Raw genomic sequence first — 16,316 nt, forward strand, 5'->3', positions numbered from 1 at the left:
TTTTTTAATTTATTTTTTTTTTTAAATCAACTGGTGCCAGAAAGTTAAAACAGATTTGTAAATGACTTCTATTAAAAAAAAAATCGTAATCCTTCCAGTACTTATTGGCAGAGTTCCTTCTAGTGCATAATAGAAACCTAAAAGTATTTAATCTGCCACTGTACATACTATGTACACAGGAATCTGTCATGGGCAGAGGGTGCTACCCTTAAAGGGGTACTCTGGTGAAGAAAAAAAAATTTAATTTTTTTTTTAACCCCTTCATGACCCAGCCCATTTTCACCTTCATGACCTGGGCATTTTTTGAAAATCTGACCACTGTCACTTTAAACATTAATAACTTTGGAATGCTTTTACTTATCATTCTGATTCCGAGATTGTTTTTTCGTGACATATTCTACTTTATGTTATAGGTAAAATTTCACTGATATTTGTATCCTTTCTTGGTAAAAAATCTAAAAATTTCATGCAAATTTTGAAAATTTAGCATTTTTCTAACTTTGAAAGTCTCTGCTTGAAAGGAAAATGGATATTCCAAATAAATTACATATTGATTCACATATACAATATGTCTACTTTGTGTTTGCATAAAAAAATTGACAAGTTTTTACTTTTGGAAGACACCAGAGGGCTTCAAAGTTCCGCAGCAATTTTCCAATTTTTCTCAAGATTTTCAAAATCGTAATTTTTCAGGGCCCAGTTCAGGTTGGAAGTGGATTTTAAGGATCTTCATATTAGAAATACCCCATAAATGACCCCATTATAAAAACTGCACCCCCCAAAGTATTCAAAATGACATTCAGTAAGTGTTTTAACCCTTTAGGTGTTTCACAGGAATAGCAGCAAAGTGAAGGAGAAAATTCTAAATCTTCATTTTTTACACTCGCATTTTCTTGTAGACCCAATTTTTGAATTTTTACAAGGGGTAAAAGGAGAGAAATCACCCTAAAATTGGTAACCCAATTTCTCTTGAGTAAGGAAATACCTCATATGCGTATGTAAAGTGTTCGGCGGGCGCAGTAGAGGGCTCAGAAGGGAAGGAGCGACAATGGGATTTTGGAGAGTGAGTTTTTCTGAAAGGGTTTTTGGGGGGCATGTCCCATTTAGGAAGCCCCTATGGTGCCAGAACAGTGGACCCCCCCACATGTGACCCCATTTTGGAAACTATACCCCTCATGGAATTTAATAAGGGGTGCAGTGAGCATTTACACCCCACTGGCGTTTGACAGATATTTGAAACAGTGGACTGTGCAAATCAAAAATTTTATTTTTCATTTTCACAGACCACTGTTCCAAAAATCTGTCATACACCAGTGGGGTGTAAATGCTCACTGCACCCCTTATTACATTCCGTGAGGGGTGTAGTTTCCAAAATGGGGTCACATGTGGATATTTATTGTTTTGCGTTTGTCAGAACTGCTGTAACAATCAGCCACCCCTGTGCAAATCGCCTCAAATGTACATGGTGCACTCTCCCTTCTGGGCCTTGTTGTGCGCCCCCAGAGCACTTTGCGCCCACATATGGGGTATCTCCGTACTCACGAGAAATTGCGTTACAAATTTAGAGGGTCTTTTTTCCCTTTTACCTCTTGTGAAAATGAAAAGTATAGGGCAACACCAGCATGTCAGTGTAAAAAATTTATTTTTTTACACTAACATGCTGGTGTAGACCCCAACTTCACCTTTTCATAAGGGGTTAAAGAAGAAAAAGCCCCCCAAAATTTGTAAGGCAATTTCTCCCGAGTACGGCGATACCCCATATGTGTCCCTAAACTGTTGCCTTGAAATACGACAGGGCTCCAAAGTGAGAGAGCGCCATGCGCATTTGAGGCCTGAATTAGGGATTTGCATAGGGGTGGACATAGGGGTATTCTACGCCAGTGATTCCCAAACAGGGTGCCTCCAGCTGTTGCAAAACTCCCAGCATGCCTGGACAGTCAATGGCTGTCCGGCAATACTGGGAGTTATTATTTTGCAACAGCTGGAGGCTCCGTTTTGGAAACAGTAGCGTACCAGACGTTTTTCATTTTTTGGGGGGAGGGGGGCTGTGTAGGGGTATGTGTATATGTAGTGTTTTTTACCTTTTATTTTAGGTTAGTGTAGTGTAGTGTTTTTAGGGTACAGTCACATGGGCAGAGGTTCACAGCAAGTTTGCCGCTGGAAGTTTGAGCTGCAGCGCAAAATTTGCACCATCTCAAACTTGCAGCACTCACTGTAAACCTCCGCCCATGTGAGTGTACCCTGTACATTCACATTGGGGGGAGGGGGCAAACATCCAGCTGTTGCAAACTCCGTGCATGCTGGGAGTTGTAGTTTTGCAACAGCTGGAGGAACACTGGTTTGGAAACACTAAGTTAAGTAATAAACTTTCAAGTGTTTTGCAACCAAACTTAGTGTTTCCAAACCAGTGTGCCTCCAGCTGTTGCAAAACTACAACTCCCAGCATGCATGGTCTGTCAGTGCATGCTGGGAGTTATAGTTTTGCAACAATTGCAACAGCTGGAGGCACTGAGGTAGGAAACAGACAATGTTTCCCAACTAGTGTGCCTCCAGTTGTTGCAAAACTACAACTCCCAGCATGCCCAGACTGCCAAGGCATGCTGAAAGTTGTAGTTCGGCAATATCTGAAGGATCAGATGTTGCCGAACTACAACTTCCAGCATGCTTGGGCAGTCTGGGCATGCTGGGAGTTGTAGTTTTGCAACATCTGGAGGTCCACAGTTTGGAGACCACTGTATAATGGTCTCCAATCTGTGCTCTTCCAGATGTTAGAGAACTACAACTCCCAGCATGCCTGGACAGACTGAGCATGCTGAGATTTGTAGTTTTGCAACATCTGGAAGAGCACAGATTGGAGACCATTATACAGTGGTCTCCAAACTGTGGACCTCCAGATGTTGCAAAACTACAACTCCCAGCATGCCCAGAAAGCCAAAGGCTGTCTGGGCATGCTGGGAGTTGCAGTTTTGAAACTCTCAGAGGCAGCAGTGAGATCGCTTTACGGCGATCTCACTGCTGCCAATGAAGATGCCGCACTGCTGCCGGAAACTCACCTCCGCGACGCAGCGCAGCCGGGACCGCACGGAGGACGCCGGGACCGCACGGAGGACGCCGGGACCGCTCGGGACACCACTCCGACGGGTAAGTGACGCCGGGGGACGGGTCAGGGACACTTAGCAGAGCGGTGTGTGTCCCGATCCCTGTGATCAGGACTCACACACCGCGCTGCTAAGTATTCTGATAGCGAAACGCTGCTATCAGCTGGTCAGATTTGACCAGCTGATAGCAGCGATCGCTGGGGGGGGTGGGGGACGAAACCCCCCGTGGTCGCACGGTAAGATGGCTGGCTATCAGTGATAGCCACCATCTTTCCGGGCGCTGCGGGATGCCGCGAGTAGCGGCAGTAATGTCCATGACGTACCTGTATGTCATGGGTCGGGAACACCTTGCCACCCATGACGTACAGGTATGTCATAGGTCGGGAAGGGGTTAATCAACTGGTGCCAGAAAGTTAAACAGATTTGTAAATTACTTCTATTAAAAAAAATAAAAATAAAAATCTTAATCCTTCCAGTACTTATTGGCTGCTGAATACTACAGAGGAAATTATTTTCTTTTTGGAACACAGTGCTCTCTGCTGACATCATGACCACAGTGCTCTCTGCTGACATCTCTGTCCATTTTAGGAACTGTCCAGAGCAGCATATGTTTGCTATGGGGATTTTCTCTTACTCTGAACAGTTCTTAAAATGGACAGAGATGTCAGCAGAGAGCACTGTGCTCAGGATGTCAGCAGAGAGCTTTTGTGTTCCAAAAAGAAAATAATTTCCTCTGTAGTATTCAGCAACTAATAAGTACTGGAAGGAGTAAGATTTTTTTTTTTTTTTTTTTTTTTTTTTTTATAGAAGTAATTTACAAATCTGTTTAACTTTCTGGCACCAGTTGATTTAAAAAAATTTAAAAAAAAATCAACTGGTGCCAGAAAGTTAAACAGATTTGTAAATTACTTCTATAAAAAAAAAAAAAAAAAAAAAAAAATCTTACTCCTTCCAGTACTTATTAGTTGCTGAATACTACAGAAATTATTTTCTTTTTGGAACACAGAGCTCTCTGCTGACATCACGAGCACAGTGCTCTCTGCTGACATCTCTGTAAATTTTAAGAACTGTCCAGAGTAAGAGGAAATCCCCATAGAAAACACTTGCTGCTCTAGACAGTTCCTAAAATGGACAGAGATGTCAGCAGAGAGCACTGTGCTCATGATGTCAGCAGAGAGCTCTGTGTTCCAAAAAGAAAATAATTTCTGTAGTATTCAGCAACTAATAAGTACTGGAAGGAGTAAGATTTTTTTTTTTTTTTTTTTTTTTATAGAAGTAATTTACAAATCTGTTTAACTTTCTGGCACCAGTTGTTTTATTTTTTATTTTTTTTAAATCAACTGGTGCCAGAAAGTTAAACAGATTTGTAAATTACTTCTATAAAAAAAAAAAAAAAAAAAAAATCTTACTCCTTCCAGTACTTATTAGTTGCTGAATACTACAGAGGAAATTATTTTCTTTTTGGAACACAAAAGCTCTCTGCTGACATCCTGAGCACAGTGCTCTCTGCTGACATCTCTGTCCATTTTAAGAACTGTTCAGAGTAAGAGAAAATCCCCATAGCAAACATATGCTGCTCTGGACAGTTCCTAAAATGGACAGAGATGTCAGCAGAGAGCACTGTGGTCATGATGTCAGCAGAGAGCACTGTGTTCCAAAAAGAAAATAATTTCCTCTGTAGTATTCAGCAGCCAATAAGTACTGGAAGGATTAAGATTTTTTATGTTATTTTTTTTAATAGAAGTAATTTACAAATCTGTTTAACTTTCTGGCACCAGTTGATTTAAAAAAAAAAAAAAAAAAAAAAAACAAAACAATATTCACCAGAGTACCCCTTTAAGGGTAGCACCCTCTGCCCATGACAGATTCCTGTGTACATAGTATGTACAGTGGCAGATTAAATACTTTTAGGTTTCTATTATGCACTAGAAGGAACTCTGGGGAGATTTATCAAAACCTGTGCAGAGGAAAAGCCCATAGCAACCAATCAGATTGCTTCTTTTTTTTCCTCAGAGGCCTTTTGCAAAAAAGGAAAGAAGCGATCTAATTGGTTGCTATGGGCAACTGATCCACTTTTCCTTTGCACAGATTTTGAGAAATCTCCCCACATGTGCAGAATACACCAGAGAATCAATATGTAAACCTCATAGCATGAAACTGAACTAAAATAGACCCAAAAGTTAACATATGGGCTATACTGAAGTAGATGAAGGCAATGTAATCCACAAATATCAGGGCAGGACAGGTAACTTACATCATAGAGGACAGCGACTCCCCCGATCAGGGCACACAGGTAAAAGGTGAACCTCCAGCTGTAGAGGAAACATGGGCATGAGTTAGTCTGTTACAATTGATCTACGTCAGTGTTTTCCAGCCAGGGTGCCTCCAGCTGTTGCAAAACTACAACTTCCAGCATGCCCGGACAGCCAAAGGCTGTCCGGGCATGCAGGGAGTTGTAGTTTTGCAACAGCTGGAGGCCCCCTGGCTGGAAAAAAGCGCTTTACGTTCATTTCTTCCATGTCTGCATTGAATCCAGAACATACTTCTGGCTATGTTTGATAAACTGTATGTACTGGATAAAGCCCTTATCTTTACTCTTACAAGTTAATGGAGAAAATTGACAGCCGGATACAGAAAGTGACAGAGCACTATTACTTGCCAACTTCTATAAGGAAGTATTAAAGTAATTCTAGCACAAATACACAGGACAAAGAAACCATGTAGGGCCGTATGTATAAACAGTTCTGTATATAAAAGATTACAAAAGCACGATCAGACACTGACAGGTAAAGAGAAGAACATTGATAATCTTACGAAAAAGGGCATCGGTCCAAAACAATGGACGAGCATAAAGAGCTAAAAGTGATCAGTTCTGACACCTAGGTAAGAGTATCTCCAAAACAACAGGGCTGGTGGGGTGTCCCTGGTATGCAGTGGTTAGTGCCCACCAATAGTGGTCCAAGGAAGGACAACCGATAAACAGGGGACTGGGCCATAGGTGCCCTAGGCTCACTGATGTATTTTGGGAGGCTAAACTGCCTTCTCTAATCCCACAGAAAAGCTACTGTGCAGTAAATTGGGCAAAAATTTAAGCAGAGAAAAAATATACTTTTTTTTTGCCTTTCTCAAGCTTAAATAGTCACTGTCCTTTTAACAAACCTTGCATGTCAGTACAAGCAAATGGAAAAAAACAATACATTGAAATATCTTATTAGAGAAAATTCCCTTTTATTCCATTTAGCAGGCTTTTTTCCCTATCCCTACCCCCTCCCCTAAACTCATCATTCACTCTGAAAAACAGCTTATGTCCATCTTGAGAGATAAACAGAGAGAGAGGAGAACCCAAGGCCGACATACAGACTTCCGAGAGACTACGGTTGTTGTAGTAAGTATAACATCGCACCCTGATGCTGGATTCAAAACGTATGACTGCTGAGCACTGCTCTTTATTATCTTCTGTGCTGCTGCTGCTTCTTAGGGTGTGCTATAGAGATACATGAGAGCAGGTTCTCTTCTGTGTCTGCAGTGTATGGAAGTCTTGTCTCCACCCACTATCTTAGGGGCAACTGAAAATTAGAGTTGAAGCCCACAGAGCAGAAATCTGGTGAAATGTTGCTAATGTCCATGTGTATTAAAATAATAAAGTTGTCAACTAGGGTGTTGTAATCTCTCATTATTGCTAACATCATCCAATGAACCAGGACATCACTTCACTCCTCTGCTCCTAACCAGGGTGTATAATGGGGTGAATTTAGTCTAAGTGCCCTGCTTCAACCATCAGTTTCTGATGAAACACAAACAGATGTGCTGCTTATATTTTATATTGGGGCCTTAGAAAAGTTATTGACAGATAAAGATAAAACATGGTAAGGCTGCATTCACATCTCGGTTTTACACTACAGGTGCCGGATCCGACTGGGGGGAGGGGCAAACCGTGCGCTCCCGTACCCCAGCCGGACCAGTGCTAAACTCCATTCACTTTAATGAGCGGACCGGCGTCAAATGGTGACTCCAGTCGGCTCGTTTTTGACCCGTATCCAGTTTTGTGACCAGACCTAAAACCGTAGACTCCGGTCGGCTCATTAAAGTGAATGGAGTTTAGCGCTGGTCCGGCTGGGGTACGGGAGCGCACGGTTTGCCCCTCCCCCAGCCGGATCCGGCACCCGTAGTGTAAAACCGAGATGTGAATGCAGCCTAAGGGCTGGTTCACATCACGTTTTCTCCCATACAGGAGCGCATACGGCAGGGGGGAGCGAAAACCTCGCGCTCCCGTATGCTTTCGTATGCGCTCCCGTATGTAATTCATTTCAATGAGCCGACCGGAGTGAAACGTTCGGTCGGCTCATTTTTGCGCCGTATGCACTTTTACAATCGGACCTAAAACAGGTCCGGGGAAAAAGCGCATACAGCGCAAAAATGAGCCGACGGGACCAAACGTTTCACTCCGGCCGGCTCATTGAAATTAATTACATACGGGAGCGCATACGGTGACATACGGGAGCGCAAGGTTTTAGCTCCCCCCTGCCGTATGCGCTCCCGTATGGGAGAAAACGTAGTGTGAACCCAGCCTAAGACAGTTCATGTTTTTGTAGAGACACCTCAGCTGGGCGATACTGGGGTTAGGCCTCATATGTTGGCATAGCTGGGGCTACTGTATGTGCACTGCTGAAGGTGTGTATAGTTTAACGGCATGAATGGGTCTACTGTATGCTCACTGCTGGCATCATCCTCATATCCTGCCTTTGATCAAGAAGTTAATTAAAAAGAGAACTACCGAGAGGACTTGTAATGTCTTTCAGCCATTTCTAGCTAAACATCTAAAAATCAAAGCCATATTGGTTGTTGCACTAGAATTAGCTTCTGAGCACTATAGGTATATATTCATTATTTTTATTATTATTATTTACTAAATAGAAAACATAATTAAACTTTGTCTATTACTCTGACTTTTTAAGTTACTTATATTTGAATACATCTGTATAAAATGCTACATAAAACATTTAAAAAAAAAATCCCTTATAAATAAAAAAAATAATTAAAAAAGTACCAGGTGACCTGCCGCCTTTCTGACAGTGATTATGGCAGGACACATCACATAGACCAGTGGTCTTCCAACCTGCGGACCTCCAGATGTTGCAAAACTACAACTCTCAGCATGCCCGGACAGCCAACGGCTGTCCGGGCATGCTGGGAGTTGTAGTTTTGCAACATCTGGAGGTCCACAGGTTGGAGACCACTGACATAGACCAATAGGGATTCTAGGATCAGGATAATTTACATTGTTTGGTAACACAATCCTGACCAAATACCTTCTGCGAGTTCCATCTCACAATCCTTACTCAATCTATATTTTAATTCTCTCATTTACTTTTTCACAAGGGGAACATTGAGAGACGGGAACTTAACCCCTGTGAGCCCATTGTCCCTGTAATGAAATTATGGCAGCTCTTGGCAGCAGCAGCAGCATTCAGTCCAGTAATGAAGGCTGCCCGCTCCCCTGACGATAGGTAATTATGGCCCCCGGAGGACTCCCGCTGCCTCTAATTACAATACATTAAGGCTGAGGCCCTTAATGTTGACTAGTGTCATGGAAAGCTTTCCAGCTAAACAGAATCCCTTAAATGGAAAGCACAATCGTCATCTATTACGTCTAGAACATCCTGCGCGCACGAGCGCATACATTTATTTAATGGTAAATGTAAAGATGGGAACAGATCCACATCAAGGGCAGGCATGCTAAAACGTGGACCCCAGGCCATTACTTTTACATAGTTTAATTACATATATTTATTCACCCCAGAGTAAGGAAGATTACAGAGCATTCTGCAGAAAAATACTGGGCGTACGTACTTTAAACATAGCAGCCACAATTTTCCAAATGTGGCAGCCACCTCAATGTTTTACTCTATATTATATTCAACTAAAAACACAATAATAGGACATATATACATCTGTGCACGTGCTAAGGGAAGATGGTTTTATCCCAAAAAAAATAAACAGCCCCTTTAAAAAACTCCCGTACGTGAGCAAATTTAAAAAGTCGACTTTTTTGTTTTGCTTAAATGCTCCAAATGTATCAACCCCCTGTGATAGTATGATAAATATGTAGCAAAACTTAAAGGGGTACTCCCGTGGAAATTTTTTTATTTATTTTTATATCAACTATTGCCAGAAAGTTAAACAGATTTGTAAATTACTTCTATAAGGACATGCTTTTCTTTTTGGATTCCTCTGATGTCACGAGCACAGTGCTCTCTGCTGACCTCTGCTGTCCATTTTAGGAACTGACCAGAGCAGCATATGTTTGCTATGGGGATTTTCTCCTGCTCTGGACAGTTCCAAAAATGGACAGCAGAGGTCAGCAGAGAGCACTGTGGTCATGACATCAGAGAAATCCAAAAAGAAAAGCATTTCTTCTGTAGTATACAGCCCCAAAAAAGTACTGGAAGGAATAAGATTTTTTAATAGAAGTAATTTACATATCTGTTTAACTTTCTGGCACCAGTTGATTAAAAAAAAGTTTTCCACGGGAGTACCCCTTTAAGCAAAAATAAATAAATAAATAAATGACTACAGAACTCGCTTACCAAAGCAGACAATGATAAATATCCCACATGGAGTTTTATATGCCAGTCTTTAAAATGACGGCTTACCATGTAATGCACAAGATAGGTCTACAGGAGAGCAAGCCACTCTGTTCTGTGCTTCACTCCTATTGTGATGTTTTTGATGTAGGCCGGCATTTATCATTGTAGGTGTAAGTGAAGTGTTAATGACGGGGGTGTTAATGATGACGCGGGGGGGGATGATTTATTTCCCACCCTAGGCTTATAGTCGAGTCAATAACTTTTCCTGGGTTTTTGGGGTGAAATTAGGGTCCTCGGCTTATATTCGGGTCGGCTTATACTCAAGTATATACGGTAAATGGTCCCAGAGCATTTGATAAATTTTGTGCAGGTCACATTTTCTGAATTTTCTCTCTACATATACAGAAAAAACCTGAGCTAAGTCTGGACTGGTGTAGGTTTAGAGACTTTTTTGCGCCTTTTCATTAAAGGCACAGTTCATCAAACCCTTCCATATCATGTGTATTGGCAAAATCAGTGGATTGCCACTCAAAATCTGCAGAAATTTGTAAAACAAAAGGCGCAAATAAACCCTGCTTGCACCTTTTTTGCACCTTTTCTAGACACAAAAAACTATACAGAGAACAGTGTAAGAAGTAGTCAGCACATACATACTAACCCCTATTGATCAGATACTAATGATCTATATCAGTGTTTCCCAACCAGGGTGCCTCCAGCTGTTGCAAAACTACAACTCCCAGCATGCCTGGACAGTCGTTGGCTGTCCGGGCATGCTGGGAGTTGTAGTTTTGCAGCAGCTGGAAGCATCCTGGTTGGGAAACACTGATCTAAGGAAACGATTCTCCAAAGCTAAAAAAAGATTATTTATTAATGGGTAAATATAAAAACCTATACTCCTCTGTCCTGAAACCCTATCCAGTATCTTGCTTTGGTCAGTCAGGCTGCGTTCACACGGCCGTCTAGACCCATCCGTTCTTCTCCCATCAAAAATAAAAACGGACTTTAAAAAAAAATTTAAAAAAAGGACAATGATGGATGCAAACGGATGTTATACGTTTGTATCCATTTGGATCCGTTCTTGTTCAGTTAAACCAAAAATAAAAAATAAATTATATATTTTTTGTTCTGAGCATGCTCAAATAAAAGCGGATCAAAAAAAACGGATTGAAAAAAAAACGGATGCAAACAGATGACAGGCTCATCCGTTTTCCATAGACTTCAATGTTAAATTTACTGTATCCGTTTTTTTGACGTGAGAAAAAATACTGCATGCGCAATCTTTTCTCCCGTAAAATTTTTTTAATAAATACGGAAATGAGCGCAGACGGGTGCAAACGGATGTGAAAGGATTGTAAAAAAAAAAATCCCATTGACATCAATGGGATTATTTTACAACCGTTCATAATCCGTTTACAAGCAGCAACAACGGAACCTAAACAGGGGGAGAAAAAAAAACGGGGACAGACGGCCGTGTGAACGCACCCGAACCAGTTTATTTGATTTCACTGGTACTTCTTGATCTTTACCGATGCTTTCCAATGTCCATTTTCTATAACTTCTTGCCTCTAGACCACACATGAGTTTTTCATTAAAAGTAGAGCGAATTTACAGTAAATTCGATTCGGCACGAACTTCTCGGCTCGGCAGTTGATGTCTTATCCAGCATAAATTAGTTCAGCTTTCAGGTGCTCCGGTGGGCTGGAGACTCTTTCCTAGGACTGTATCCACCTTTTCCAGCCCACCGGAGCACCTGAAAGCTGAACTAATTTATACAGGATAAGTCATCAACTGCCGAGCCGAGAAGTTCGTGACGAATCGAATTTACTGTAAGTTCGCTCATCTCTAATTAAAAGCATTGTTATATGTCATAACCAAATATTGTCTCTGGGTTTTAATCCAACCATGGACAATATCTGTATGGAGTCTCTAGGTTCTCCCCATATTAACATAAGTTTTCTCTTGGTTTTCTACCACACTGTAAAAATCTAATGCAGATTCTAAGCCCCAACTGGGACAGGGACTAATGCAAGTGCTAGCAATCTCTGTACAGCACTACGGAATAGGGCAGTGCTATATAGGTAAATCAAATAAACTGAACCAGTGGTGAGTGGTAATTGGATTTTTTTTCCAATAAAACATGTAGGGGGAGATTTATCAAAACCTGTCCAGAGGAAAAGTTGCCCAGTTGCCCATAGTAACCAATCAGATCGCTTCTTTCATTTTTAACAAGGCCTCTGCAAAATGAAAGAAGTGATCCGATTGGTTGCTATGGGCAACTTTTCCTCTGGACAGGTTTTGATAAATCTCCCCCGTAGTCCTTACTGATCCAGCTTTTCTAATTTATATCTATATTAACATTTTGCTTGTTTACAGCTCTGCCTTCCTACTTGGTTGCTCTATATTGCCTCATGTTATGGTTTCTGCTATAATGTGATACTGGTTTGTTTTAGGACTTTTTGTAAGTGATCTGCCACTTTTTCTTGGCCTGGTTCTTTGCAAGTCGACTGCTCTGATTTGTTGTTTCTTTGTATTTATTTACAAAATGTCATTCAATACAAAGAAAACACAGTTAAAAAAAGAAAAAACTACTGATCCAGATGCTTCATCAGCTTGAATTTTCAGACTCCTGGAAACAACGTCCCTGATCTAGAATTCTGTGACCGTCTGCTGTATTAAATGGACACTCTTATTAAAAACACATTTTTGCTTTTGCACTCCTTATGGTAAATAAAAAAATCTTTCTAATATACTTTGTTTAAAAAAAAATTAAGTTTTCTATGTTTTATTTGCGTTTATAAAAGCTGCCACTAGGTGTCTCCCTGCTTGTCCAAAGCACACCCCCCCCCCCCATCTTTTGCACAGACTTTGGACTCCTGCTGGCCTGGCAGAAGTCCAAACACAGGAAATGCAGTCTGGAGTGCTGAGGGGTGTGTGTGTCCAGCCTTATCCAATCATAGCTCATCTCACACTGTACTGCTCTGGGCTGTGTGTAGCAGAGTGAGGGAGGAAGTTCTCCCCTGTATGGCTTCAGATGATGTCACGCCTGCTGGGGAACGCCCCTTCCCAGTCTGAGAATCTGACTGAGACTGAGCAGAAAATACAGAGTAATATCAAGGTAGAAAACTAAAAAATAATAAAAATAAAGGCAGGGGATGGTTTATCGTGATGGGGGCAGTGAACTGGGAGGATTATAACATTTATCAAGTTAATGAGAGGTACTCTGTAATGCTTCTTTCCTATTTCTTTTAAGTATGTGATGTATTCTGTACTCTTAATACCACACTGTATTCCTCTGCCCCTCAGAGATGCTGGCAATGAAGAGTTTCCTTTCTAGGCTCAGATATATTTGCAGTAACAAAATATGACTTGCGGTAAGCAGTGCTGATTCAGAGGCCGCTGTGCCAGCAGGGTGTGGTACACAGAGTCTGGGATGAGTAGGGAGCTCACACGGATGTCATCCGACCACGTGGACATTCATTACATAAGCGTAATGGTTCATCTCCACTGCATTCTGATATTTATAGTGACAGAAATCCTTCCAAAACAATCAGCTTAAGCACAAGAAAAACAAAAACAAAACAAAAAAGATCATCCAATATTAGTGGAGTTTTTTTTTAGTCCTTTGTTGGATTATACTACACATAGTAAGTAGAGCAGTGTTTCCCAGCCAGGATGCCTCCAACTGTTGCAAAACTACATCTCCCAGCATGCCCGGACAGCCGTTGGCTGTCCGGGCATGCTGGGAGTTGTAGTTCTGCAACAGCTGGAGGCACACTGGTGCGGAAACACTGAAGTAGAGCTTATAAAATAGATAATTCACCCCTGTGACATCAGCTCCTTCATGTCCATATTGACTATGCATGTAGGGAAACTTCGCTCAATCCTCAAAACTTTAGAACTAGCTAGCTTGATCATTTCACTAAATAGAATGTCACTTTTATTACTAGAGATGAGCGAACTTATAGTAAATTCGATTCGTCACAAACTTCTCGGTTCGGCGGTCGCTGACTTTTCCTGCATAAATGAGTTCAGCTTTCAGGTGCTCCCGTGGGCTGGAAAAGGTGGATACAGTCCTAGGAGACTCTTTCCTAGGACTGTATCCACCTTTTCCAGCCCACCGGAGCACCGGAAAGCTGAACTAATTTATGCAGGAAAAGTCATCAACTGCCGAGCCGAGAAGTTTGTGACGAATCGAATTTACTGTAAGTTCGCTCATCTCTATTTATTACCATAAACTAAACGTTGTAAGACACTATTCACACAACATTAGGGCCTTTTGCTGGAGGTGCTGAGCGGAAGTATTTCCCGATCCATAGCCTTGAAGCAAGGTTTTGATGCAAATCACTTAGAGCTGAATAAATCTACAGTAAGTGTCACCAAAACTGAATCTTATAAATGATGCATTGACTTTATCATGTAAATGTCTTTTCATTTTTTAAGTGTTCCGATTCCTTAGAGAAGTTTGAAATAAGACTGTGGACTGTTCTGTTCCAGACTTCTCCAAAGAATGGCAACACTTGGAAAGCAAAACGACCTTTAACCCCTTAATCTCTTAAGGACGTAGGGCGTACCTGTACGCCCTACGCCTGGTCCCGGTATTTAAAACGGGGTCACGCCGTGACCCTGCGTCATATCAGGTCGGTCCCAGTGGCTAATGATAGTCGGGACCCTGGGCTAATAGCGTGCGGCACCGATCGTTGTGTAAGTGAAAGTAAACGCTTACCGGTAGTTCAGTCGGGCTGATCGGGACTGTCGCGATAAAATCGCGATGTCCCGATCAGCTAGGACGCGAGCGGAGGTCCCATTACCTTGCTCCGTCATGTCCGATCGGCGTTTGATTGCTCCAAGCCTGAGATATAGGTGGTCGATTGCTCAAGCCTGTAACACTGATCCATGCAAAGCTATGGCTTTGCAGGGATCTGTGTAAAAGATTAGTGTGTGCAGTGTTATAGACCCCTATGGGAGCTAAAGCACTGCAAAAAAAAAAAAAAAAGTGAAAAAAAGTTAATAAGGGTCATTTAACTCCTTCCCTAATAAAAGTTTGAATCACCCCCCTTTTCCCATATAAATAAAAAAAATAAAAATAAACATATGTGGTATCGCCGTGTGCAGAAATGTCCGAATTATAAAAATATATTGTTAATTAAACCGCACGGTCAATGGCGTAGGCGCAAAAAAATTCCAATTCCAAAATAGCATATTTTTGGTCACTTTTTTTATCATGAAAAAAAATGTATAAAAAGCGATCAAAAAGTCAGATAAATACAAAAATTATTAGGTGTTTCACAGGAATAGCAGCAAATTGAAGGAAAAAATGCAAAATCTTCATTATTTTTACACTCGTATGTTCTTCTAGACCCAGTTTTTGAATTTTTACAAGGGGTAAAAGGAGAGAAATCTTCCTAAAATTTGTAACCCCATTTCTCTTGAGTAAGGAAATACCTCATATGTGTATGTCAAGTGCTCTGTGGGTGCACTAGAGGGCTCAGAAGGGAAGGTGCCCCCGTGGTGCCAGAACAGTGCACCCCCCCACATGTGACACCATTTGGGAAACTACACAGGTGCAGTGAGCATTTACACCCCACTGGCATTTGACAGATTTTTGGAACAGTGGTCTGTGAAAATGAAAAATACAGTTTTTCATTTGCACAGCCAACTGTTCCAAAGATCTGTCAGACACTTGTAGGGCGCAAATGCTCACTGTACCCCTTCTTACATTCTGTGAGGGGTGTGGTTTCCAAAATGGGGTCACATGTGGGAGGGGTCCATTGTTCTGGCACTATGGGGGCTTTGTAAACGCACATGTGGGTACAGTATGTATTGTTTTGAGTTTATGTCAGAACCGCTGTAAAATCAGCCACCCCTGTGCAAATCACCAATTTAGGCCTCAAATGTACATGGAACGCTCTCACTTCTGAGCCTTGTTGTGCGCTTTTACTGCTTGTGAAAATTAAAAGTATGGGGCAAAACGAGCATGTTAGTGTAAAAAAATTAAAAACACTAACATGCTGGTGTAGACCCCAACTTTACCTTTTCATAAGGGGTAAAAGTAGAAAAAGACCCTCAAAATTTGTAACGCAATTTCTCCCACAGAAATACCCCATATGTGACCCTAAACTATTTCCTTGAAATACCACAGGGCTCCAAAGCAAGAAAGCGCTAGGCGCATTTGAGGCCTATTTTGGGGATTTGAATCAGCCACCAAGAGGCCCTATGGCAGTGTTTCCCAAACAGGGTGTCTCCAGGTGTTGCAAAACTCCCAGATGCCTTGACAGTCAGTGGCGGTCCGGCAATACTGGGAGTTGTTGTTTTTCAACAGCTGGAGGCTCCGTTTTGGACAGTGCCGTACAAGACTTTTTTATTTTTTTTATTTTATTTTATTTGGGGGGGGGGGGGGGGGAGATGAGGGGACTGTGTTGGGGTATATGTATATGTAGTGTTTTACCTTTTATTTTGTGTAGTGTAGTGTTTTTAGGGTACATTCACACGGGCGGGTTTACAGCGAGTTTCTCGCAGGGAGTTTGAGCTGTGGCGGAATATTTGCCGCATCTCAAACTTTCAGCAGAAAACTCGCTGTAAACCCACCCGTGTAGATGTACCCTGTACATTCACATGGGGGGGTTGAAAAACT

At 41.7% G+C, this 16,316-nt stretch overlaps 1 protein-coding gene across 4 annotated transcripts in view; it reads right to left on the reverse strand.

Moving 5' to 3' along the window:
• The window catches only part of CERS3 (ceramide synthase 3), a 129,227-nt gene that overhangs the window by 14,085 nt on the left and 98,826 nt on the right, over positions 1 to 16,316 (reverse strand). For all 4 annotated transcript variants that reach the window (XM_056571815.1, XM_056571817.1, XM_056571814.1 and 1 more), the window contains exon 5: positions 5,353 to 5,410. In XM_056571815.1, coding sequence (XP_056427790.1) covers positions 5,353 to 5,410 — 58 coding nt within the window. The remainder of the gene's footprint in view (positions 1 to 5,352; positions 5,411 to 16,316) is intronic.

The sequence above is a fragment of the Hyla sarda genome, chromosome 4, assembly GCF_029499605.1.
Source record: "Hyla sarda isolate aHylSar1 chromosome 4, aHylSar1.hap1, whole genome shotgun sequence".
In the NCBI taxonomy this organism is placed as follows: domain Eukaryota; kingdom Metazoa; phylum Chordata; class Amphibia; order Anura; family Hylidae; genus Hyla; species Hyla sarda.